This window comes from Pundamilia nyererei, unplaced genomic scaffold, assembly GCF_000239375.1.
Source record: "Pundamilia nyererei isolate P.nyererei 1_Seehausen unplaced genomic scaffold, PunNye1.0 scaffold00002, whole genome shotgun sequence".
NCBI lineage: Eukaryota > Metazoa > Chordata > Actinopteri > Cichliformes > Cichlidae > Pundamilia > Pundamilia nyererei.
In genome coordinates, this window is record NW_005187403.1 from 6,903,585 (window position 1) to 6,928,166 (window position 24,582).

Sequence of the window (24,582 nt, forward strand, 5' to 3'; positions counted from 1 at the left end):
CACCCATTCACACACACACATTCACACACTGTTGATGGCAAGCTACATCACCAACATCAGAGGTCTCAGTCAAGAACAGTGCAGTGCTAATAATGGCTAAGATACTGCGCAGGACCCTCAAACTCCCAGAGCTCGAGGATCATATATATGAAGCTAAATTCCATCTTATTTTTTAACAATTATATTTTTTGTCAATTTTAGGTTATTCACTAAAATTTGGAATCACAAATGTGTCTTTTTCTAATTTTGACGTTTCATTTGACCTTTGTCTTTTATTAGGTGTTTCTAGGAAGCACTTTGGAACACTGGCTTTGAAAAGTAACGGTTTTTTAAATGGTTTAAACCAGGAAATGTGTCTGATATCACACATATTTTCTGGTTTAAACCATTTAAAAAACATATGCAAGCATATGCATATGCAAGCTTTTATTCTTAACAACTTTTAAGAGCAACCTACTTTGCTCTGTAGGCCAGACCAGTGGAATTCCCCTTTTTGTCAGTGTAAAAAAGTTCAATTACTCATTTAATCCTTGAGATATCGTAACATAAGAAAAATAAGTCCAAGCAAGCATTGGCTTAAAAAGTCACCTAGATAATGAAAAAAAAGCTATCCATTTTAGTTTAATTTTTGCCTCAGCCTGTAGTTAGGCTGTCTTCCCACAACTGTAGTGGTAAGTAAGGCATGTTTATGGAAAGTAGTCCAGCAGCCTTTAGCTCACGGTTTAATTAAATAGAAACAAATTTATTTGGGTTAACCACTTCTAGCTCACTGCGGAAACTACTACCTTATCTGCCCTTGAGCAAGGTGAAGGGCTTTTGACATAAAGCAGTAGCCGGAAGTGTTGCGCGTGTATATGAGTGAAATGATATCCGTCTGGCTCTGAGCTTTTTGAATCAGAGCACGAGAAAGTGGACGACTTATTGACTCACCACTTTTCTGGTGTCACAGATAGCGCTCAGATTACACATAACGAGAAACGTAACCACCTTCAGTCACATAGAGTGAAACCGCGTTTCAGTGTTGGAGCAGTTGCGCTAACAGTGATACGTTTAGGGTTGCTCAGCATGTGGTGGTGCGTTCACGGGGCGCACGCCCGCGCACACACCCTTGCTGGCTCGTAAACCGTATCAACCAATCGGCGCTCCCTCGTGAGGAGGGAGGGAGAGTTTTTACAGCCTGCTACAAATACTCGTGGCACATGTTTTATTTTAAGGTCGCCGCTTCAGACCGACTGAGAGGAATGGGGACCTCGTGGTAGTCAATAAATAAAACTTTCACTATCACCAGCAAGTCACAAAAAACTTCCTCGCAGCTCTCTGTAATTTTGGAAAACTAAACACTCAGCACCTTTGAGATATAGCCGTGAAGAAACTTTTCTGCAACTTTTTTCAGTAAGCCAAAGAGGGGAAAAAATTCTGTGTCTGCAGTGGGGAAACGTGGGGACATTAAAGTGTCCATCCATTCATCCTTCAAGAGTCCCGCTCGCATCTCTCTCTTCCTGCCACTTGCCAACATGACACGGAGATCGTGTACCATTTACGTGGTTGGGATCACCTGCGCCGTCCTGCTCGCGGTTGGGATTGGCTTGTTTGCAGGGAAAGTTTTCCGCACATTAATGAACAACCGCCTGAAAAAGGTAAAGGGAAAACACACACACCGTTATATTCTTCTACCTTTTAAAGCTGCTTGAATGAGTGATGACGTGCATTTTCCCCCCTGTGAATGGGCTAATTGTTTACAAGGAGAGTGTTGAGAATGATGAACACTAAAATGATGCCATTGTCTGTGTGCCTGTGTGTGAGACCCTTACTCATTTGCATACCCTCCAATTCTCTTCACACTTTCCAACATGAGCTGTTTTTTCCTGTTGGTTTTATTGCATTCATTGTTTCATTGGTCATTAAAATAAAGTAATGTTTTATTTATCCACATCAGAAACCTAGGTGGATTGCGCTGAATAGAAACAAGAGTAAAATAGTTGTTCAGCGACTGTTCAAACAGACAGTGATGGGCTATGTGTCTCAGAAGGAGTGGCCGCGTGAGGTGGAGGGGGATGGGCCAAAAATGGGCTGTTATGGGTTAAGTAGCCTGTACTATGCAATCAGCACTTTCTCTTCTCTACAGTTACATAGCCTCAGTCCCAGTTCCTGTTCCATGAGCACACACATGATTATAAATACTTCTTCCTAGGAAATGACTGATCTAAAGAAATTCCTATTGATCTCTTATATTGTGATATGTATATCTTGTCCCAACAAGTCACTCCTCTTGTGCAAACAAGTTACTTTCTTGTCCACACAAGATAAGAAGTCAACTCAAACGTAACAACATAACTTTTCATTGACTTTAAATTAAGTGTAACAAGTTAAGATGCCGCAGCCACTCTAAACTAAAATATTAGCTGTGTAAACTCTGTTTCAACATCCCACACCAGTGCAATGGGTAAGATAGAGCAAGTTTGGATAACTTGCAATTAATATGCTAATATGGAACTGCCATGCAAAGCTAATGGACGTCATGGCGGTAATTCTTCAGAATTAGTTATGTGCTGTGGACTGGCCTACAAAGTTTTACTTTGTGTTTGCCGAGTAAAATCAGTCCCACCTTTGGCCATCAACGACTGTTGCCAGTGATGTTTAATGCCCTTAGTGGGGATATTAAAGATTCAATTAGTAATATGTGGAAAAATAATAATGAATACCTTTTGTAGTTCCCGGTATTATTTTTAGCGTTCTGTTTTTAATGTTAAATCTTCCTACTTTGTTTGTCATGGCAGTGACAAATGTGGAATTCATGGAGTTGGTTCTGATATTAGCTAATCTAACTATGCTAACTACAGTTTACGCTGGTCAAAAAAGTTAAAGGAAAATGTTTAAGTCAGAGTATAGCAATCAGTTAAGTAGCAAAGGGGGTTGTTAATCAGTTTCAACTGCTTTGGTGTTCATGAAATTAACAACAGATGCACTAGAGGGGTAACAATGAGACAACCTCCAAAACAGGAATGGTTTCACACGTGGAGGAAACAGACATTTAGCTCCTCATCTTTTCTGACAGTTTTTTCACTACTTTGGCATTTGGCTAGAGTCAGTGTCACTACTGGTAGCTTGAGGTGATATGATGACCCTACAGATGTTGCACAGCTAGTCAAACTCCTCCAGGATGGCTCATCAATACGTACCATTGCCAGAAGGTTTGCTGTGTCTCCCAGCACACTCTCAAGAGCATTAGGAGTAGGAGATTCCAGGAGACAGGCTGTTACTGTAGGAGAGAGAGCTTGAATCTAGATAAGCTAGAAGGTCCTTAACCCATCAGCAGGACCAGTATCTGCTCCTTCGTGCAAGGAGGGACAGTTTCAGCACTGCCAGATTACCTACAATATGACCACCAGCAGGCCACTGGTGTGACTGTCTCTGACAAAACAATCAGCAACAGACTTTATGAAGGTGGGTCCTTTTAGTGGGTCCTGTGCTCACCACCTGGCACTGTGGTGCCTGATCATTACCAGAATTGGCAGGTCCATCACTGGTACTGTCTGATTTCCACAGTTGAGAGCAGGTTCACCTTCAGTACATGTGAGAAGGAGGAGAAGCTGCAGAGAACATTCAGCATCTCTAGTTTGGTGGTGGGATAGTTATGGTCTGGGGAGACATATCCATGGGGGGAAGTGTTACATAATTAATTTACTTATTTATAGAACTTTCTATAAATGCAGTGTATGTGTTGTCAGTGCTGAGAGGACGTTTTCCACCTGTGTTTGTGGGTTCCTTTCTTTTTGTTCAAGTCAGTCGTTGTGAATTATAAAAGGTATCTTGCACAAACTTTGCAGTGAAGGTTCCTCAGTTGTGTTTTTAGCTTTACTGATGCATTAAATTTCATCAGTGAGAGGAAGAGTAGTACATGCTTTTTAGGGCTGCCACAAACGATTATTTTGATAGTCGACTAGTCACCGATTATTTTTGCGATTAGTCGACTAATCAGATCATGCATCCATTGGACTTACAGCGTACAGCTCATTGCACCAGTATGCATCTGCTCTTCTATAACTATCATTAGCTTACAGCTTTAAGTGCTAACTAAAAATAAATACAAGATGATAGTTTATTAAATTTTAATGAAATTTGCAGATTGTTTCGGTGAAGTTTAATAAACTCCTTGCTATCTAAAATATAACAGGACACCGGAGTATATTCTCGAGCATCTCACACTTCTGATAATCAGTTGTCTGCTTGACGTTTATTCAGCTGTGTAAAGAATATAACTTTGATCTCAGCCAAACCAATTTACTCAGGAACAAATAAAATACAAAAAAAAAGCCAAACAATAACATTTTTAAGTTATCTAAGTGACTTATGTATGTTTAACCTGAGTAGCGAAAGACGGCGGTGGGTTTGAAAACGATTTGCACCGAGTCCGGTGTTCTCACGGGCTCTAGTGAGCCTTGCCCCGGCTAGCTATTGAGCTAGTGGGTAACAGACGTCTCCGAAAACGTCGGCGTGCTTTTGAAAATATGTGGTGTCTTGATAAACTGAGCAGATATTTGAGGCTTACACAGTTACAGTCTCGCCTAAAAATATGTTAAAAGTTTATTTTGTGACCCAAAAGAATAATAAGAGTAATATTAAAACTAACTAGCTGCCGCCATTGGCTGTATCCCAATTCAGGGTCTGCAGCCTTAAAGTACGCATTTCAAGGCCGATTACGTCACAGCGGCGCGCCGAAGGCTGTCCCAATTCAAAGGCTGCTCGAAATGCGGCCCTGAAATGCATCCTTCATTTCCCTGAATTTTAAGGCTGTGGCAGTGTAGACTTCATGGCCCAACATATCCCAGAATGCATAGCGCGGCGGTGGGTGTGGATAATTTTGCCGGAAAAAAAACGGCGGATGAGGGGCGCCCGAAGAGTAAACTTTAAGTAAGTACTGAATATTATGTCACTTATTTATGTGCAAAAGTTTAATAACGAAGAACATTAAAACATTACTGTTGGCCACATGTCGGCAAAGTTATGTGACATTAGTGACGTTTGTACTAACTTGGTTTTATAGCCTTTACTTTAAAATATACACCGTTCAATAGCTGTCCTTAATCTTACAGAGAATGATCAAAGCTCATGTAGAAACAAACAAACAAATGAACAAAAGATTTTCTCCTTCATTTCTGTCAAACAAAGCTGTATGACACGTTTCCAGTTGTTAGTATCATGGTTGCTAGGCAACCTGGACAGCGCAAGGGAGGCTAGACCGTCCCATTTCACAAGCCTCGCACTTCCAGCCTTAGCGGTCTTTGAGTACGCGGCCCTTGAGGATCGTTGAGGCTGCGTACTTTAAGGCTGCAGACCCTGAATTGGGATACAGCCATTGTTGGAAACTGAGCTGGGCTGCGCTATGAATTCTGGGACAGAGCTACTTCTTCTTCTTCGGGGTTTAAGGGCAGCTGGCATCCTTGTACATGCAGTGCTGCCATCTTCTGTTTCAGTCCGTTATTACACTCTTAAATCCTACTACTTATTCCTGTGTCTTTTGGGATCTTACAAAGCTTCAAACGACACGTCGACGATTTTGATAGTCGACGTAATCGTGATTAGTCGACTGATCGTGGTAGCCCTAATGCTTTTTTACTGTTGCTTATGGGAAACTCATACTTAGAGCAATGTTAACATCAAAATTGTCACCCACACAGACCCCAGTCAAGTCATCCCATTTCAAGAGTTTTGTGGGTTTAGAGGATTCTTAGATGGTTTATCTTGAGTACCAAAGGTGAAAAGGTCAGAGGGACACAACTACAAATAAACACACTGTCAGGGCGTCGTGAATTCAGTGAATTTATGCTTATTCAGTGAATTTATGCTTATTCAGCTGCCAGTCATAGTTCCTAGAAAAGAAAATCAGAATTAGCAGGTCATGCTTTTAAAAATAATCTGTATTGGCCAAGAACATTGCCATCTGTGCATCTTCAAAAGAAAGTTTGCATTCTCAACATGTAGAATAGCTACTGTTTTCACTTCCTTTAACTCTTGTTTTTTTAGCCATTGTGTTTCGTAGTACATTGAACAATGGTCTTTGATTTCTAAATGTTTTAATTAATTAAAGCTAACTGAAGCGCTTAGTCTTGCTGCATACGCTTAAAAATGGGTCAGAAACGTATCAAATTGGACGGGTGCATTGAATGCAACAGTTTTGCGATCAATGTTTGATCCAGAATCTGCCCAACATTGAAAACATTTGTAGTAATGTTCATCATATCTTTAGTCACTGAGGTCCAGACATTTCGATGATTTCCAACATTTCAGATGGTGGAAAGTAGTGGAGCTTTCCCAAAAGGTTCACTTTTCCTTAATAATAGTGCAGACATGAAAGACCCATTGGCCCACAGTCAGTATTCTCATATGGCACACCTTCATGCTTGTTTTCATATCAAGACTTCATAACAGGTATCAGATTATTCTTCGCAGACAGTCTCATGGCTGACTTTAGAGGTCGACAACCATATGCAAGACTTTCTATTGATGATGTGAAAATTTTCATTTTCTTTGACCGTTAGGCTTGGTGTGGAAACAGTATGTTTGCACTGAAGCACCGCAGCAATTTCCTAATGTTGTAAACCCGCTCAACATTTGGCAATAAAACCCTTTCTGATTCTGAAAATGGAGAAAAAAACAAAAAGGTAATGAGCTGAAGATGAGCTTCTGCAGTTAGTATATTTTGATCACAGATGTCACAGAACTGATTAATGTCATTAAATTATTTTCACGCTTGAACAAGAAAGTTGTCAGAATTTTTAGTCGTCTGTAACAGAATAGTCTTTAGTGGCTAAATAACACAATTATGTGACATTTATATTAATCAGTAGCACGTCAGTTACAGTGATAAATATACTTTTGACTCAAAGTCTGGAGCCTTAAGAAAATCTCTATGTAAGTGGATTGCACAGTAGCTCTTTCTAAAAGAGGTTTAGGTACTTTAATGCCCATTAGTAAAACTCAAGTACAGTCAGTTTCTAGTCCAGAACAAAACAAGAACATACAGGCCATTAAGTTATTGAGGTCAAGAGACAAGGGGGAGGGTTGCTGGTTACCGTTATTCTGAAGAGGGGGGTCTGGGGGTCCTACTACATGCCTTGTAGTTAGGGCTGCCACAAACGATTATTTTGATAGTCGACTAGTCACCGATTATTTTTGCGATTAGTCGACTAATCAGATCATGCATCCATTGGACTTACAGCGTACAGCTTATTGCACCAGCAGCATCTGCTCTTATATAACTATCATTAGCTTACAGCTTTAAGTGTTTAAGGTATGTGCTAACTAAAAATAAAGACAAGATGATAGTTTATTAAATTTTAATGGAATTTGCAGATTGTTTCGGTGAAGTTTAATAAACTCCTTGCTATCTAAAATATAACAGGACACCGGAGTATATTGTGAGCATTTCACACTTCTGATAATCAGTTGTCTGCTTGACGTTTATTCAGCTGTGCAAAAACTATAACTTTAATCTCAGCCAAACCAATTTACTCAGGAATAAATAAAATACAAAAAAAAGCCAAACAATAACATTTTTAAGTTATCTAAGTGACTTATATATGTTTAACCTGAGTAGCGAAAGACGGCGGTGGGTTTGAAAACGATTTGCACCGAGTCCGGTGTTCTCACGGGCTCTAGTGAGCCTAGCCCCCGGCTAACTATCGAGCTAGTGGGTAACAGACGTCGGAGCGCTTTTAAAAATATGTGGTGTCTTGATAAACTGAGCAGATATTTGAGGTTTGCACAGCTACATTCTCGCCTGAAAATATGTTAAATGTTTATTTTATGACCCAGAAAGAATAATAAGAGTAATATTAAAACTAAGTAGCTGCTGCCATTGTTGGAAACTGAGCAGGGCTGCGCTATGAATTCTGGGACACAGCTTCTTGGGACACAGCTTCTTCTTCTTCTTCGGGGTTTAACGGCAGCTGGCATCCTTGTACATGCAGTGCTGCCCTCTTCTGTTTCAGTCCGTTATTACACTCTTAAATCCTACTTATTAAATCAGTCATCGACGATTTTGATAGTCGACGTAATTGTGACTAGTCGACTAATCGTGGCAGCCCTACTTATAGTGTGTACTATAGTTTAAATATTCTTGTTTTATTGTCAGAGTACAATTTGGGTTACTCCTTTACACAGTGCACAACTCTGCTTGGATCAGCTGAGTTTTGTGATTGTGCTCTATCAAGCATGTTTTCCAAACAGAGAAGTTGCAGAGTATGCTGGTTAACAAGGTACAAGGTCAACACACATAACATAATGTTGCTACTCAGATATTAATTGATACTAAAAACAATTACTGATGCACCAGTCATTTCCAGCAATATTGATGCCAACAGTGTCATCATCACCTCCTTTATCTGACACATAACTTGACAACCACACCCAGACAAGCAGGTGCAACGCCCTCGCTTTCGCTAGCAGATAAATACATGAAGAGCAGCAAAAAAAACTTGGTGAAGCATCATAAAGCAGTGGCTTCTTCTTTTGGATTAGCCTTTTAGTTTATGTCTGCAATATCTGTTTGTTTGTTTGACTGTATGCTTTTCATACAAGTTTCACACAAGACAGATACAAACCTAAAGCAAGATTTATATATATATATAAAAGATGTATCGAGGTGACATAACTCAAGTGAGCTTCTTACCCTCTGGCATTACTGGACTGAAAGTGAAGTAATCTGTCTGTAAAAAGTAGTTGAAAAAATGTCTTTGTGTCTTGCATAAAGTAGATGTCCAAATCAACTATGTTTGGTAAGATGAAATATGTGCAGAGGTTGGAGCAGTAATTTTTATAACTTATCCGGTTGTTCAGTCTGACGTCACTAGCCGTGTCTGGGCCTAAACTCCGCTGCAGGTCCATATATCAAACGATCACTATGGCATTACTGAGAGTTGAAAAACAGTCTAAAGTCTTTCATCTTTAATAAAATGATCAGCGTTCTGCTCTACCAGATGTAACAATTGAGTTTAACATCCAGGCATCCATGAAAACGGAATTTATGACATTTAACGGAGTTATAAGTTAACAGGAAGTTAGCTAGCTAGCTTCTATCTAAATACAATATAGCATGTCCTGACTGCGGGGTTTTGGAAACAAATTAAACAAATTAAAATTAATTAATCCGGTTTTGGACCGGATTGTTTATGTAAACACATGTTCATATGTAAGTGTTCAAGCTCAAAATGAAAATGTTTGCATTTTCCCAGATGAACACTCTGGAATTTACCCAGGAGTTGCTATATATGATCATTGTTGAGGCTTTAATGGTCACATTAATTCATATCAAGTCCTGTTAAAACAAGAAATGAAAGTTTTGCAAAGTACACCATGTTTCATAAAACAATTCTTCTTCACTTGTTCAAGCAAGTAGATAGATGTTTGTTAATAAAATGGCTGGAGAAGATATCAAGTTTCATTTTTAAGTGGAAACTGGAAAGAAGAATGTATCTGTGGGAGTGACACAAGCATTTAACTCACATGGAGACATACTCAGTTATCTGCTAGTTTGGCAATATGATATATTTCAGCTGTGTCAAGTTACTGCCTTTTCCACATTGCACCAGCATGAAGGGTCTCTTCCCATGGATACCCTCCCAGCAGTAGACTCTCTTTGTGTGCTAAGCCTCTTTCAGGTTGAAAGATTTATTGGGAAACTGGCTGGCAGTCTCTCAGCTCATATGTGAGTCAACCAGGGTCAGTATAAGTGACCCACTGGTGAAGTGATAATGAAAAATGACTGATTCCTGAAAGGAAATTTCACCATCATTACCATCTTCACTATAGTTTCTGACTACTGTCTCGTCTCTGGACTTTCTTTTGCTTAGTGGTTTTATTTTGAAAATGTTAACCTGCTTAATAAAGCTGGTGAAGGTGCACAACTTGCAAGTAAAATAAGCTTATTTGTATATTAACTTAGGGAAATGTTGTGGCCAACTTGTTAGTCATACTCATGTAAACCTCGTGAACCTCTTTGCAGTGTGAGGGGAAAATCTTTCACTTAAGAATTTAAACATAAATATTTAATTCTGCACCACCACGATGCTTCCTTCCACAAGTTTTACATAAAATTTAGAGGTACGTGTTGCACGGTCATCAAAAATGTCTTCAGCTTTACTGGAATGAATTGTCGCCCTTTAAGCTTTACGCCTGTGATCACTGCTTTATTTTGAATTCTTAATTCGATATATTTAGTGTTGAGCCAAACAAAATTCTGTCCCGGATAGAAATATTTGTGAGTATAAAGCTATGTACGTGACACGTGAAACGAATGTAAACGGCGAATGTAACATTGAATTCGCAGTGGGATGATGAAATTAATTAATATATACAAAAATATGATTTAAATTTAATTTATGAATATAAATTTAAAATGCATGGATGTTAGTAATTGCTGTATGTGTGATGATGTCTGTGCAATAGTGATGGGTCGGTAGCGAATGAAATGGCTGTTAGAGCAGCCGGCTCCTTATCACGAGCCGTTTTTTTTTTTTTTTTTTTTTTTTCTCTCACCCGCTCGCACTTTTTACCGCTTCACTCAGCGTGCCAGCCTTGTGCTTTACGCTGGGAAGAGGGGGGAGGGGCGGTAGTTACACTCAGTAGCACAGGAACACAGCAGGAGCAGTGTTGCCAATTTAGCGACTTCGTCGCTATATTTAGCGAGTTTTCAGACTTTTTTAGAAAAAAAAAGTCGCTAAAAAAGACGTGAAAACGTGTATCGCCTTTACTCTCAACAAGCAGCGGGTGCTGTAACGCAGTCAGTTCTTCTTTTACTCTTTTACTCATATGCTGTTTTGTGGATCACAAGGTTTAAAACTACTTATAAACACACACACACACAAAGTAACTTCACCAGAGTGCTTATTTCGGGTCACGTTTGCCAGTCCAGGCCCGGGTAAAGGAGCAGGGTTGGAATTGTGACATTAAAAAAACAATAATTGCTAAAAGAAATTTAATTTGTAGTTCTAAATAAACTCTAAATGCATTTAGGACGTTTTTTACTCACTTTATGTCTCTTCCACGATGTTATTTCTCTCTCCAACAACATAGGTTACAATTAGATTAGCATGACCAATTATGCAAATTAGGCGATGACGTCATTTAGCGACTTCTAACGACTTTTAGGACAACCAATAGCGATTTTCCTTACTGAGGAGTTGGCAACACTGAGCAGGAGGGAGCCAGGGATAACAACAGCACATTAGAAAGGTATAGTACTCATCCACAACTATTTTCAGTTGCGGATGATAAAGGATACAGAAAGTTTATTCATGCAGGCCCATATGATAGAGAATATGCATCTTCTTTTTGTTTTCATATTTTAATTTATATTTAATTGTGTTGTCGTTTGCAGTGTTTTGTGTTGTTTCACTTTAAATTTGTAAAAGGAAAAAGCTGAAAATTTAAATAGTTAAAAGTTGAAATGTGAATAGTTGATTTTTGTATTATATGATTTATTTATTACATTTTATGTGGAGTGAATAAATAAAAGTATATTTACGGTGGCCCCTACAGACAAAGCGCGTACAAACCCTGAAGCACGTACAAACTCCAAAACACGTAAAAACTCCAAAACACGTAAAAACTCCAAAACACGTAAAAACTCAGAAGCACATAAAAACTAAAACATGTACAAAAGACAACAGAAGTGCTCCAGGATGCTGGGCACAGTGTTGAGCGTTTGTTACCTAGTGGCTACACAAGCCAGCAAGTACCAACGAACCGGATTTGGTGTGTGGTAATAACAGGTAAATGAACTTTTTTTTTTTTTATTTGACTATATATGAATGCTTGTGTATAAATACACAAACAATACACATATGCTTTCATGCTTTTAATTTAAGTGATCTAGGTAGCTCTGTTTTGGAAGTTCAGTTCATGCTAGAAATGTGTTTTGGAGTTTGTACGTGCTTTTTGGAGTTTGTACGTGCTTTGTCTCTAGGGGCCACCGCATATATTTATATATAAACATATATAAATAAAACCACTTTCTTTTTTTACATTAGTAATTCCTTTTGTGCATAATTTTATATTATTGTTACTAATAAATTAATTAAAGCAACAAAACAACCTGAAGAGCCGGTTCAGAGCCGAAAGAGCCGGCTCTTTTTAGTGAGCCAAGCCGAAAGAGCCGGTTCTCTAAAAAGAGCCGGAAATCCCATCACTACTGTGCAAAGTTTTGCTCAGATTGGCCCACCCATTCAGAAGAAAATATATAGATATGTATACACACATATACTGAAATCATTATACTAAGATTTAAGTTGCAGGATTGTCCCAAAGTCAAACTTCCATCCTTTGGTTGTGTTTGTGCCAAACCATAATTCTTCACTTCTGCAGTTTGATTGCATGTGGGTTTTATGGACAATAGAAAACTAAATGGACCTTGATATAGTCTCGATGGTTTAAATAATATCAGGGCTGGTCTACAGTTCTTTGTTTGGCTTTGTTGAATCTTTTAACCACTACTGAGGCAAACCCATTTAGAGCCTACAAAGCCTGTGCACCATGACTGGAGGACTTAATGAATACCGTGGCCTCTTGCTGTGCCCAGTGTTGTTCACATCTATGTATGTGAATGTCTGCACATCAAAGCACTAGCTTTAAGTGTATTTATGTAATCACCTGCTGCATGTGTTTTCATATGGGGAGTGGTGTAAGGAAAGCAGTGGTAGATACTGAGATAAGAGGGTTTTTTCTGTTCCTGTTTTCCATGTATTTTAAGTGCCATGCTGGGAGGTTTACCCTATTGATTGTTCAAAGCATGAAATAAGATGACATAAAGACCACGCTCTCCCTTCCTCAATCTAAGGTGACAGCTTTATTGTCCTTGGCCACTCAGTTAAACCTTTGTCTCTGATCAAGTAGAGGGGACCGCAGAGGAAGAGGGGGGAGGAGTAAGAGGGGGTGAGTATTCCCCTAAAGCATCGAGCAGTTCTGGACCTATTTCTCCAGCTATTAACTTTAAGATAAATCTGACACAATTAGGCCAGAGTGAGATTTTCTCTTAATGTTCTCTTGAAAGAAATGCTAATCCTCTCAGAGCCTTCAGTTTTTTGCCTCTTTCTTTGCCAGTATCTCAAAATGTTCCTGCTACCAGCCAGAGCATCGTTGTCCGCAGGCAATGACGTTTGCTGTGAGAATGAAGCAGGATAGTTGCCTGTGTTCCACCTCCAGGGCCTCATAAGGGCTCAGTACTGAGGAATGTGGCTCAGTTCATTAAGGCTGGAGTTCTGCATAAACAGTGTGCATCCAGCTTTCTGCATCACATGATCGGTTAGCGGCTCTCCCCCAACTGCCTGTTGCCACAGGCAACCGCTAACAATTGGAGCAGTGGAAGGGCCTCCCCTCATACCATTCATGTGTGCAGTCAGTGTTCTTGTTTTTGCCGCTCAGACAGCATCTCCCCTCCACGACCCCCTACGGATGATTTGTTGTTACTATTTGTTTTTACTAGGAGCACATTGTGGAAACTTCATGTTCAAAATGTGTTGGCTGTTGCAAAAGTTTCCACTTTGTGCAGGAAATCACCTGAAAACCACATAAAAAAATGATGTCAAACTCCATATTGAATAGAAAAATGTTTTAATGCAGTATGTAAAATGTGCAGTCAGCGTTTTTATATTAATTACTCCCAAAAGATTTGCTTTTCACAACCATATTTGTGAGTTTGAATTATATATGATGATGAGTTTTCAACTAAAAAGTGTTTCTTATGTCTCAACAGGAGATCGTGTTGGTAGAGGGCAGCCGCGTGTTTGACTCATGGAAAAAACCTCCCCCTCCTGTCTACATGCAGTTTTACTTCTTCAATATGACCAATCCAAAAGAGTTTCTTGCAGGGGCAAAGCCAGAAGTTAAACAGATTGGACCCTACACGTACAGGTGAGAAGCAGGAGCAGAACTTGTCAACTTCTTGTTGACATGAATGTTAGCAAACAGATGTTTATGGTGAGTGTAAAAAAAAAGTCTTCTAAGAAATCACTGAAATCACGCAATCTGGTAAATGTGCTCTGGGTAGAGACTGTAAATAAAAGATGGATGTAGCCACGAGGACATGACAAATACCTTTTTGACTCAGGCTACGTCCACACGTACACGGGTATTTTTGAAAACGGAGATTTTTCGTTAACTGAGATTTTCCGTGTTGTGGCGTTAACGTCATTTCAGATTAATGCTGACAGCACTAGTGGGAACACAATGAATATGATTGCACATTTACACTGACGTCATCCTAGTGCAAAGACAAGTGGAAGCAGACAAAACAACAAGCACGCATGCTACAAACTTTACCCGAGTCATTTAGACAGCCGTTAGCACATGATTCTCCTTATGGGGACCTGATATGTTTAATATGCTGCTGAGAATATAGCCCAGAAGAAGCGTATAGTATAGCTTTTAATTTGGAAAGAGCCATTTCTCTGTAATAAACTCTCTTTTCCAAAGATGAGTGATTTCTTGATCAGATAGATTTTTTTTTTATTACTTTGTTGTTTCAGCAACATTAAATTTAAAAACTGTACTTTTGAGTTAAAATATATATTTATAATTTTAATAAATGACAAATTAAAAAGGTGTAAACATTTTTTTTCTATATCGAAAAAATATCGAACCGTGACACCAAAGTACCTAACCTAACCGTGAATTTTGTGTATCGTTGCACCCCTAGTATTCAGTATTATTCAAAATGATTGTGTGAGTCCGTAACCTTACCATGAACGTGTTTATAGAGGTTTGTCTTATCTGGGACTGTAAATCTTTTTGCAATTACAGCTACAGTTACAGTTACAGGGCTACAGTTTGAATTCAGATTTTTAGGCACTTCTATAAAGGCTTATTTTTTCTGGCTATAAACATGGTTTATTAATGCTGGACCACAGGTCATAACCCTCAGGCTGTGTCATGTGGCCTTCTGCTTTTCTGCTTCCTCTTTGCGATATATTACTTTCGTCTTGTCTTGTCTTCAGGAGGCCTTTTTTATTTTTTTGTGTGGGTTGCTAGTTTTTAATCACTAGTCATCAAAATCCTGCACTCAATTAACCCCTAAATGATGATAACTGCTAAAGCACCGGAAACGTTCCAACAGCCAACATTGCGTATCAAGATAATCTATTCCTAGAATGTCATTTTAACAGTTTTGGGTTGATTAATTTCAATACGATGAATGATAAAACTGTTGCTTCACAGCAAGAAGGTCCTGAGTTTGACTCCCCAAACTGTCTGGAGCCTTTCTATGTGGAGTTTGCATGTTCTCCCTGTATCTGTGTGGGTTCTCTCTGGGTCTCTCTCTCTCTCCCACTGTCTAAAGACATGCACTTAATGTACTTAGGTTAACTGGGGATTCTAAATTGCCCATAGGTGTGAATATAAGTGTTAGTCCTGCGTCGCACTGGCAACCTGTCCAGGGTGTTCCCCGCTTCTCGCCCTATGATAGCTACAATAGGCTCCAGTACCCTCCACGACCCTGATAAGTGGAAGAGAATGGATGCAGGGATGGATGAATGGTTGCAATGTTGTGCTAAAATACAAATGCAGTGCTACGTTTATGTGGTCTGCGTTTGGGGATTTTAAATGACACTCTTTTCCTGCGTTTGCACAGGGAGTACAGGTACAAGGACAACGTAAGTATGGTGGCAAATGGCAAAATGGTCTCCGCGTATAACACGAAAAGCTTTGTGTTCCTGAGGGAGAAATCTGTGGGTGATCCAGCTGAGGATAACATCACCACTGTCAACATCCCTGCCTGGGTGAGTCATGAACTGAAAAAGTAGAGGAAAGTGGAAATCCAAGTGGGTTAAAGAGGACTTTATGTTCTCTTTGTTACTGAACATTGTTTATTGTGTCCTCATTTCCATCTCATTGTCCACCACCACCTTCCACCTTATCCCGTATTATTAGTTCAAATTTTTTTTCCTCACAACTGCTTCCGTTCCTGTCTCCAGGCTGTCATGAACAATGTGAAAGATAGTTTCTGGAAGGCCTCCATGGTTTCAATCTGGATGAACTCTCTCAAGAGTGATCTGTTCACTACACGCACTGTGGATGAACTGCTTTGGGGCTACAAAGATCCTCTGCTGGTTCGCGTTGCTGGCACCAAACCTGAGGTGGAGACGGTGTTTGGACTCATGTACAAGGCATGTAACAGCTCTTTACAAGTAATATAAAGCTATGAAAAGAAAGTTGTCAGAGCAGATCCTCCATGAAGTCTTGAAGATTTTTTGTTTCTCCAGAAATAACATTTGAAAAACACGTTTTGAATGTTTGTTTGTTTTTTTACTTAGAAAAATGGAAGCAACGACGGTGAATTTATCTACCACACTGGAGAGCAGAACTACATGGATTATGGCCGGATCGAAACATGGAAAGGCCAAAGGTAGTGCTGATACAGTCTCACGAAAACACACTGTCCCTCTCTGTCTTCATCCAGAGTGATGAAATTTTATTGGGTAACCTTTGTATTAACAAGCCTGTGAAATCCTTTTTTTTTCTACTTTTTTTGGCAGTAATAGAGATACTGTCTGCCTGCCTTCATCCTGATCTTTGCCCTTAACACAGAGCACAGAGCAGGATATCCTGATGCCTTAAAAATGGCCTTTACTGAACCTTCTTATCCAGTTTTATTGTCTTAGGTCCCCTGGAGCCTCTAATTACGCTTGTGCTCCTGGGTGTTTTTTTTAAACTGTGACTTTCAGATAAAAACACATTTGATCATCAAAACGTACCACTGCAATTTATGGTTATTAAGATGAAAACGATAAATTTGTTTTCACTGGACGGGATTATTTTGAAAACAAGATTTGTTTTCTTTTTTCTTTTCTTTTTTTCGATTTTAAATACAAGCCTGCACATTCCAAAAGCCTTTTTTGGTTGTTTTGTAGGGAGTTGACTTTCTGGAGATCTAACTATAGCAACAGCATCGTTGGATCAGATGGAAGTGCTTTCCACCCCCTGCTTGACAAGGATGAGCGCATTCACATCTTTACTCCAGACCTGTGCAGGTACGGTTCATCACCACAGTGCACTCCAGCCCTTTTGGTGGTATGCCAACCACATTTTATCCACTGTGGCGAAGTTTTGTGCACCAGTTTTTATTTTTTCTGTACTAATGTTTAGTTTAGTGTTTAGCTACTATATACATAGCAAAACCCGACCTTTTTAAAAAAAAATTCCATTCTGTGACCATGTTTTTTTTCCTGTAAAGTTGGTCTTTTTTTTAATCACAAGTCTGTGGGGGAAAAGCAAATTTTTGGAGAGAACCTCAAGTGGCCATTAGAGGAACTGCAGTTTTGACTTTATTTTCCTGCTCTTGGAGCTTGGCTATAGCTAAAAATTACTGTAGCTGGCAAAGGAGGGAAAGGGCATCAGCTTTGACGTTAATTTTATTAGTCATGTGGTAAAAATAAAGTGTTATTTCAATTAAAGAGTTTTTCAGTAAAACACATGTAATGTGGTTACCATGGGGACCTGTGTGCCCCTATCTGTTTACACTTGGTGTCCCATTTAGGACATTTTACATGGGGATTGCATGTTCTATTTCTGGTACATGACAAGCAGACCAGTGTGGAGGCTTTCACATCTAGTATGGAAATAATGTCCACAGCCTGTGGATCACATGGTATGTTATTTTAACATCCTGATCACTTACTAACAGCTCAGTGGGTGACCTCTCTTTGCTGTTGACTTTTCTGCTTAAAGCACGAGGACTGTTTGAAACACTTAAGTGGCATTTTCCAGAAAACACCATGAAAAGGCTTCCTTATTAGGAGAGTTTCCGTCTGGAACATCAGGGACAGGGTGAGAGAGGGAATGCAAGGACAATTGTGGAATAACAGAAAATAAGGAGAGAGAGAGAGAAAGAAAATGCTTTTAATGCTTGATGGTAAGTGTTACTTTGTGCTAAGCACAGCACAAGTATTTCCTCTTGGAAGTGTTTGTGAGAAATGTTCTCAACTAATGCTTTTGGGGAAATTTATTATGGTTCCTCCAGGATTTCCAGGATGTCTTTAAAGACAGTTTGACGACTGCTGAGAATTGCAACGAGTACCAAATTTAATCCCAAACCTTGTTTGTTGCAAAACAGACGTGCTGCTTCCCTAGTCTTCATAGCAAGAGTTTGTCCTTTAGAGAGCACAAGCTGTTTCGGACGTCTTCCTCATGTTGTTGAGCGTGGAAACAATCTGGAAAGTCAGAGTGGAATGGTTGCACCTTTGACTCTGATTGGACGTGTGTCAAAAACCCCTGCACCAAATATTTACAAAGCACTTTCACCTACTTGTTCTTGGCCTGGTTGTGTCATCATGGCGTCTGTGTAACTGTGACTAAAGGGAATACGCCCCCTCCCCCCTTTATTGTACTTACTACAATCATTTGAAGTGGAAGTGCTCCATTAATACATGACGACCTTTCACACAGATCCTCAGCCCTATGTATAAGTCACTCGCTTAACATAACTTTGTGTTTAAAACGCATGTTTAGTTAAAAGAGAACATCTGGGACTGCATAGCAGCAGAATTCCCATCTGTGAGCTAAACGGGTGGTGGCCTCTCGGTCCAGAAACTGGCAGCTGAGCTACAAAGAAAAAGAATTGGTAACATGTGTCATTGTTCGAATACCAGCTTCACCATCCTTTTGCTCATCATCATTACTGACTTCATTAGAGGGTTTTATTTCATTTAAAAAATGTTGAAAAAAGAAAGTCAAAAATACACGAATATTAAATGACAGAAATAATAGACTCTCGCATATCATTTTAATTTAACCAGCCCTGTGACACTTTTTCAAAGCCTTCATTCTGTATTTAGTGGTCACTCAAACAAAATTGCATCGCAAATACATTTTTGGTGAAGTTACGTACGAGCAAGAACCCTACAGAGCGCTGAGTTTAAAGACACCCTAAAAATGAAAGCAAAGAAATTATGTACAGCAACTACGCAGCAACTCAGAGGTTTGCTTGGTAGTAGCCTGACAACATCGGGGCGTGCTCCTAATGAGATGACAGATGGTGCCCTGGGGGATGTCCCCCTAGATCTGAACCTGGGCGTCACTGACCTCCTGTGCAATCTGAGGTGCGTAGGATGGAAACATAATCTCACAGAAGTTTTCTGTGGGATTTAGATCAGGTGAGCTTGGGGTCCAGTCAGTGGTAACAAATTCTTCAACCTTCAAGACCTGCCTCCATAGTCTCTGCACATGAGATCGGACATTGTCTTTCACAAGGAAGAACCCAGGAACCACTGCACCAGAGTGGTGGCTCCAAGGATTCATCCCGACACCTAATGGCATTGCCTGGTCAGTAGATGTCTGTATGTCCCTCCATGGATATGCCTCCACCTGCTGTGATCTGTGAAAAGCACAGATCTCCTGTGATAGACCTGCCAATTCTGGTATGCTATGGCAAATGCTAATCAGGCTCCACAGTGCTGGGCAATGAACGCAGGGCCCACTAGAGGATTTCAGGCCCTTACACTGCCCTCATGAAGTCTGTTTCTGATGTTTGGTCAAAGACATTCAAAATCTAGGTCATTTTGTAGCAACCCGTTCCTCTTTGCACAAAGGAGCAGATACTGGTCCTGCTGATGGGTTAAGGACCTTCTACTGCCCTGTCGAGCTCTTCTATGGTAACACTGTAATAGTTCTCATTCCTAGCAGTATAAGGCCAAGGATTTTCACTTGGCTTTTCCCAGGAAGGTCAAGGGAAAGGTCTGTACAGTATTGTTGCACGATTGGTGGGCTGCACCCTCCCAACCAGCTGGCAGACACTGTATAGAGTGCTTTGTTCTCACTAAGACTGGTTGGGATTCCCTCGACAAGACAAAGCTGCAGATATGCAGGGCAGGGATGAACTGCTCTCAGTTCTCTTGGATGTTGGGAAAAAAAACCACACACACATTTAAAGATTTCACAGTGTCTTTTTTTTTTTTACTTAGTTCAAACAGTCTCTCTTAAATAACATAACAGAACATTTCTCATGATCGCATTGCTTGTTATGAAGTCCTTAAAAATATTAGTTTGAAGTATTCAGCATTCACACTCGATCATGCTGAGAAGTTCCAGCAGTCATGTGTCACTATGAAATGCTGTGCTCTGAGTGAAGTTAATTGTTTTTGTGCAATGTGACTGTTCGCTTTATTCTCCAGGACCATCTACATGGAGTTTGAGAAAGACGTCGAGGTGAAAGGGATCCCAGCCTACCGCTTCACACCTCCACCCTCTGTCCTGGCCAGCAAAGAGGAGAACCCGGACAATGAGGGTTTCTGCGTCACCCCAAAGGAGTGCCTGGGAACTGGCGTCCTTAAAGTCAGCCCTTGTCGGAAAGGTAATCGGTGCAGCACAGTTTCTCTCAGAAACTTTCCATGCATCGGTCATGATTCAGCACCAACATAACCCATTTAATTCTTTTCTCCAATTTCTTTAATAATGACACAAAAGCTTTGCTTAGACTCAATGTCCAATGTAGTAGCCATTAAATACTAATGGCTACTACACTGATATCAATAAAGTCCTTCTTTTGTTTGTAATGCTAATACCCCCCTAAAATACCCATGTGACACAGCTCTCCCCACACCTCAGGCGTCATCTGACATGACTGACCCAGTAGCAGAGTGGGCGGTAAGCCCTGTCACCTGATTCTGCCCTTGAATATGACCGGGCATTACCTCAGTGTTCATAGCTCAGCTGTGCCTCATCTCTCCATCCTGTAAAATCACAGTACTTGTGGTTTCAACATTTCTTTTACATATTTAAAGTAAAAAATATGGAATTTTTTTACATGGTCAATGCAGTTGATGGCCCGTACTGCACCTTTCTGTCACAGCATGCAGCCATTTCTAACTAGTTTCACAGAGTTATTCCAGCAAGTGAACGTCGAGCCCTGTTTTTTCTCACGTCAAGGTTTTATTGTTGTGAAGCGATACATTTGAAAAACTCCGTGCTTTGCTTCAGAATAATGTAACTGTGCCAAAGATTAAAACAGACGTCACAGATTGGCGTTCTCAAAAGGATTTTCGTTGTCCACTAAAACAAATGGAACAACTGCAGTTTACTTCAAAGGTAAAAGTATTTTTGAATGTTGTTTAGCCATAAAGAGAAATTTGATTGCGTGTTTATGGCCCGGAGTTAAAGAACAAGCGCAGTAAATAAAGGCCTCTATAAGTATACCAGCATGTGTGTGTGTTAGCACGCCCGCATTGACCTTGCCAGTTGTCATGTGAACAGCCTCTCAGGTGACTGCGCGTGTCCAATGTTTTTGTCAAACGTCTGTTGCTAAACAGGAGAGCAGGAAAACTCTCACCTCTGCCCCACTTTATCAGCACCTCTAACTGCCCCCCTCCTCTCATAACTGTCTGACTTTGTCGCTGCTGCTGCGGGGACACGTGGTTTTTCCACCGTTGGACCATTTGTGTTTGCTTGGGCCACCCACCAAAAATGTATCACTCGACTTTAAGATTGCGAGTTTGACCGAGGTGATGTTGTAGGAACGTGAAGTCCTCCATTGACAATATAAGGAAGGAACTCAGAAAGACTAACAAGAAATTTTATCTGGATATCAGCTGCCGCCTTTAATTGCTCACACAACAGGGGTTATTGTCCATTTGTAATGATTAATTGTTTGTTTTTGTTTTTCTTGGACCCCAAGGAACATGTTGCGTCCCTGTCAGATCGTATCTCACCACCTTCTTCGCCTTTTGATCTGTTTTGTTATTGTTGTCATGCCTTGATTAGATCAGACTTCAAACATGAAGGAAATGGGGCATTAAAATGTTTTCTGTGCTGCCGCTTTAATGGCAACAGTTATGTCATCTTTGTGGCGCTTTGCTTAACATGTGTAGATTCACCATAGTCGTGTGAAAGAGGTTCGAAGGTTTTACATAGGAAACATAAAACATGATCTGAACAACAGCACGTGACTTTTCTACTCTGCTTGAGCACTCAAAGTGCTTTATACTACACGCCTCGTATCTATATAGCATTGAGACAGTCACGCTCAATTCAGGGTTCAAAATTTTGCCCGAGGATGTCTTGGCATGCAGATGGGAGCTGCCAGGGCTCGAGCCACTAACCTTCCAAGCAGTGGACAACATGATCTAGATCCTGATCTCTCTTCTTTTGAAGAGAAGAGGCTTTCTCCTTTTCTAGATTGGGTCAGTTTAGTGTGAAATGAAGGCCTTGCAGCAGAGCCGTGCGGGAGCTCGAGTCTTATTAAACATTTTTCATTTCTTCTCTCAGGTGCGCCAGTGGTTGCCTCCTTTCCTCATTTCTACCTGGCAGATAACAAATATGTGGCTGCCATTGAAGGACTGTCACCTGAAAGGACGCATCACCAAACTTTTCTAGACCTAAACCCGGTAAGTCTTCAGGCTTAGGGTCAAACATTAAGATGTACTGCTACGCCACCTAGTGGTGGAGTTCTGAAGTGTATCTATGTTTATATACATTATTTTCTGACAGACCACTGGAGTGATTGTACGCGCTCACAAAAGAGCGCAGGTGAACATCTTGATGCAGCGAATCCCTGGATTCCCGTGAGTAACACACACTTCTGTTGTTGTTTTAAACGCATGCGTGTAGGTGCTGTTTTTGATTACCAACCATATTTTTTGCTGCACTTTTAACAGGAGCACTAGATCCCTGAATGAAACAGTATTTCCTGTAATGTTCCTCAATGAGGTAAGTGATATTACACATGCTGAAACACAGGAAACTCCTAGATCCTTATTATGAGGTGCAATAAAGAAATTAAACAGTATGTCAACATTTTGAAAAAGACACGTGTTACTGAGAGTTAGATGATTATGTCGGTCCAGCTTAGCTTTACTGAGCTGAGTGTGACTTGGAGCAAAGATAGAAAACAGCTGGAAACAAGCGACCTGGCTCTGAACTAATGTAACCGGCACAAGGGTGCGATGAGCAGAGAGTCCAAGTAGTGACTGTCTCCCAGCCAGGAAATAGTCCTGCCCCATAACCTCCCTAAAGACACAGCTTTGTGTTTTTTCACATGGGCCTCACAGCAAGAATGTCCTGTTTTAGAATCCACCAGCCTGCTGGGGCTCTTCTGTGTGGAGTTTGCATGTTTGCTTGCCTGCATGGGTTCCTCCCTCGGGACTCCTCCCCTCACACTGCTTGAGCAGTTAGAAAAAGACAGACAGATGGGTTTTGCATTGATTAAGCACTAAACACAGTGCTTAGTAACACAATTAAGTTGTGTTTTTCTGGTGATATTACAGCAACTAGTGCAGATTTCCAGTTAAGATAAGAAGAAGCCCAGCTGATTCAAGTTAGGCATTGCCAAGCAAATTTGGTGTTTTCCACTGAACATGTATCTCTCAGCTGTGTATCCAGTCTCAAAAGGATTTCTTTTCAAGAGATTTAGACAAGGCCAACATAATCAAAAGTAGATTTGGTTCCCAAAAGTCAAAGCCTGGCTAGATTTTCCCACATTTTCAGCCTTGATGCATTAGTACTGATTGGTTTCTTCATCTTCTGTATGCTCAGCTGAATTCCCCTCTTCCTCTGATGGATCTTTTACTCTCTCTCTCTCTCTCTCTGAATAAACAGAGCGTGGAAATTGACGATGCGTCTTCAGAGAGATTAAAGAAGCTTCTGCTGATTAGCAATTTGGTGTCCAACTTCCCTCTCGCCATTGTGGGACTGGGTGTTATTCTGCTCATGGTCTTTGTCATCCTCCTGTGCCGGGCTCGCAAACAGAAGGTATGAGACTGCTTCTTGCTGAGTCCTAACAACTTACAATTTGCCTGCTCCTAATAAGTCATAATTTTTGCACAATTCATTCAGTTGCTTAATTGCACACTAATAACACCGAGCTTGTGTTTCTCACTGTGTGTTCCTGGGAAGAATGAAGTTAAGCGCATTGTGTTTACCAAGCCTCTTTATGCTGTAAGTGTTGCTGCTTTATTTTATCTGCTTTATTTATTCATTTGTCTTACTTTGGTTATTATTTATCACCTAAGTGCCTTTTTTCATTTAATCTTTCATTGCACAGCTAGACCAGTTTCACCTGACCTAAAATAACTCTGCTAATGTACACTTAATGCATTGCATATTAATACTGCCTGTCTTTTTAATTGTTGTGAGATGGCATGATTAAGGGGAACCAACCACTTTCCATTACAGGTATAACTTTACAAATTGTAATAAGACCTGATTAGTTTGTAATGCTGCTTTATGTCCTTAATGTCCCTCTACAGTCGTCCGCTGAAGACGACACCGCTTACTCTCCAGTTAATGATAAAGAGAAGGAGGATCCCCAGAATGGAACCTACATTGGTCTGACACCTAAGGCTAACGTGGAAGCTTGAGGATGTGCAAGGGGTCTGTCATAGAGGGCTCAGGTGAAGAGGATATGTTTTTAGTCTCAGATGTCTTGTATTATATGCTCTTAGGTTTCCTTAGAGAGCGCTAAACTCTATTCCCAGACAAACAGTGTTTAGAACACAACAGTGGCTTCTTCTAGCTGCTGCTAATTATGTAAAAATAGTTGTAAACAGTCATCCAGTAAGCAGAGATGAAGAGTGTGCTCTGTGGTGGTTCTAAAACAGGGGT

At 40.3% G+C, this 24,582-nt stretch overlaps 1 protein-coding gene across 2 annotated transcripts; it reads left to right on the forward strand.

Moving 5' to 3' along the window:
- Positions 1-1,196: 1,196 nt before the first annotated feature.
- On the forward strand, positions 1,197-24,582 carry LOC102192929 (lysosome membrane protein 2-like). 2 transcript variants are annotated; one of them, XM_005720322.1, is made up of 13 exons: positions 1,197-1,637; positions 13,751-13,908; positions 15,623-15,770; positions 15,966-16,157; positions 16,305-16,396; positions 16,902-17,021; positions 20,160-20,338; positions 22,249-22,367; positions 22,471-22,544; positions 22,638-22,689; positions 23,578-23,730; positions 23,875-23,916; positions 24,228-24,582. In XM_005720322.1, exons 1-13 carry the CDS (start codon positions 1,515-1,517, stop codon positions 24,336-24,338), a joined length of 1,563 nt encoding a protein of 520 aa, XP_005720379.1. In that variant the 5' UTR covers positions 1,197-1,514; the 3' UTR covers positions 24,339-24,582. The 2 variants fall into 2 exon arrangements, with proteins under 2 accessions (XP_005720379.1, XP_005720380.1); XM_005720323.1 differs by lacking the exon at positions 23,875-23,916 and having other exon boundaries at positions 1,198-1,637.

What these genes read in the sequence shown, in the direction of transcription:
- LOC102192929 (XM_005720322.1), top strand. Translation starts at nt 1,515, where the DNA reads ATGACACGGAGATCGTGTACCATTTACGTGGTTGGGATCACCTGCGCC. An exon ending in CTTTTCTAGACCTAAACCCG is followed by an intron (nt 22,368 to 22,470) that starts GTAAGTCTTCAG and finishes ATTTTCTGACAG; the next exon opens with ACCACTGGAGTGATTGTACG. An exon ending in CTGTAATGTTCCTCAATGAG is followed by an intron (nt 22,690 to 23,577) that starts GTAAGTGATATT and finishes CTGAATAAACAG; the next exon opens with AGCGTGGAAATTGACGATGC.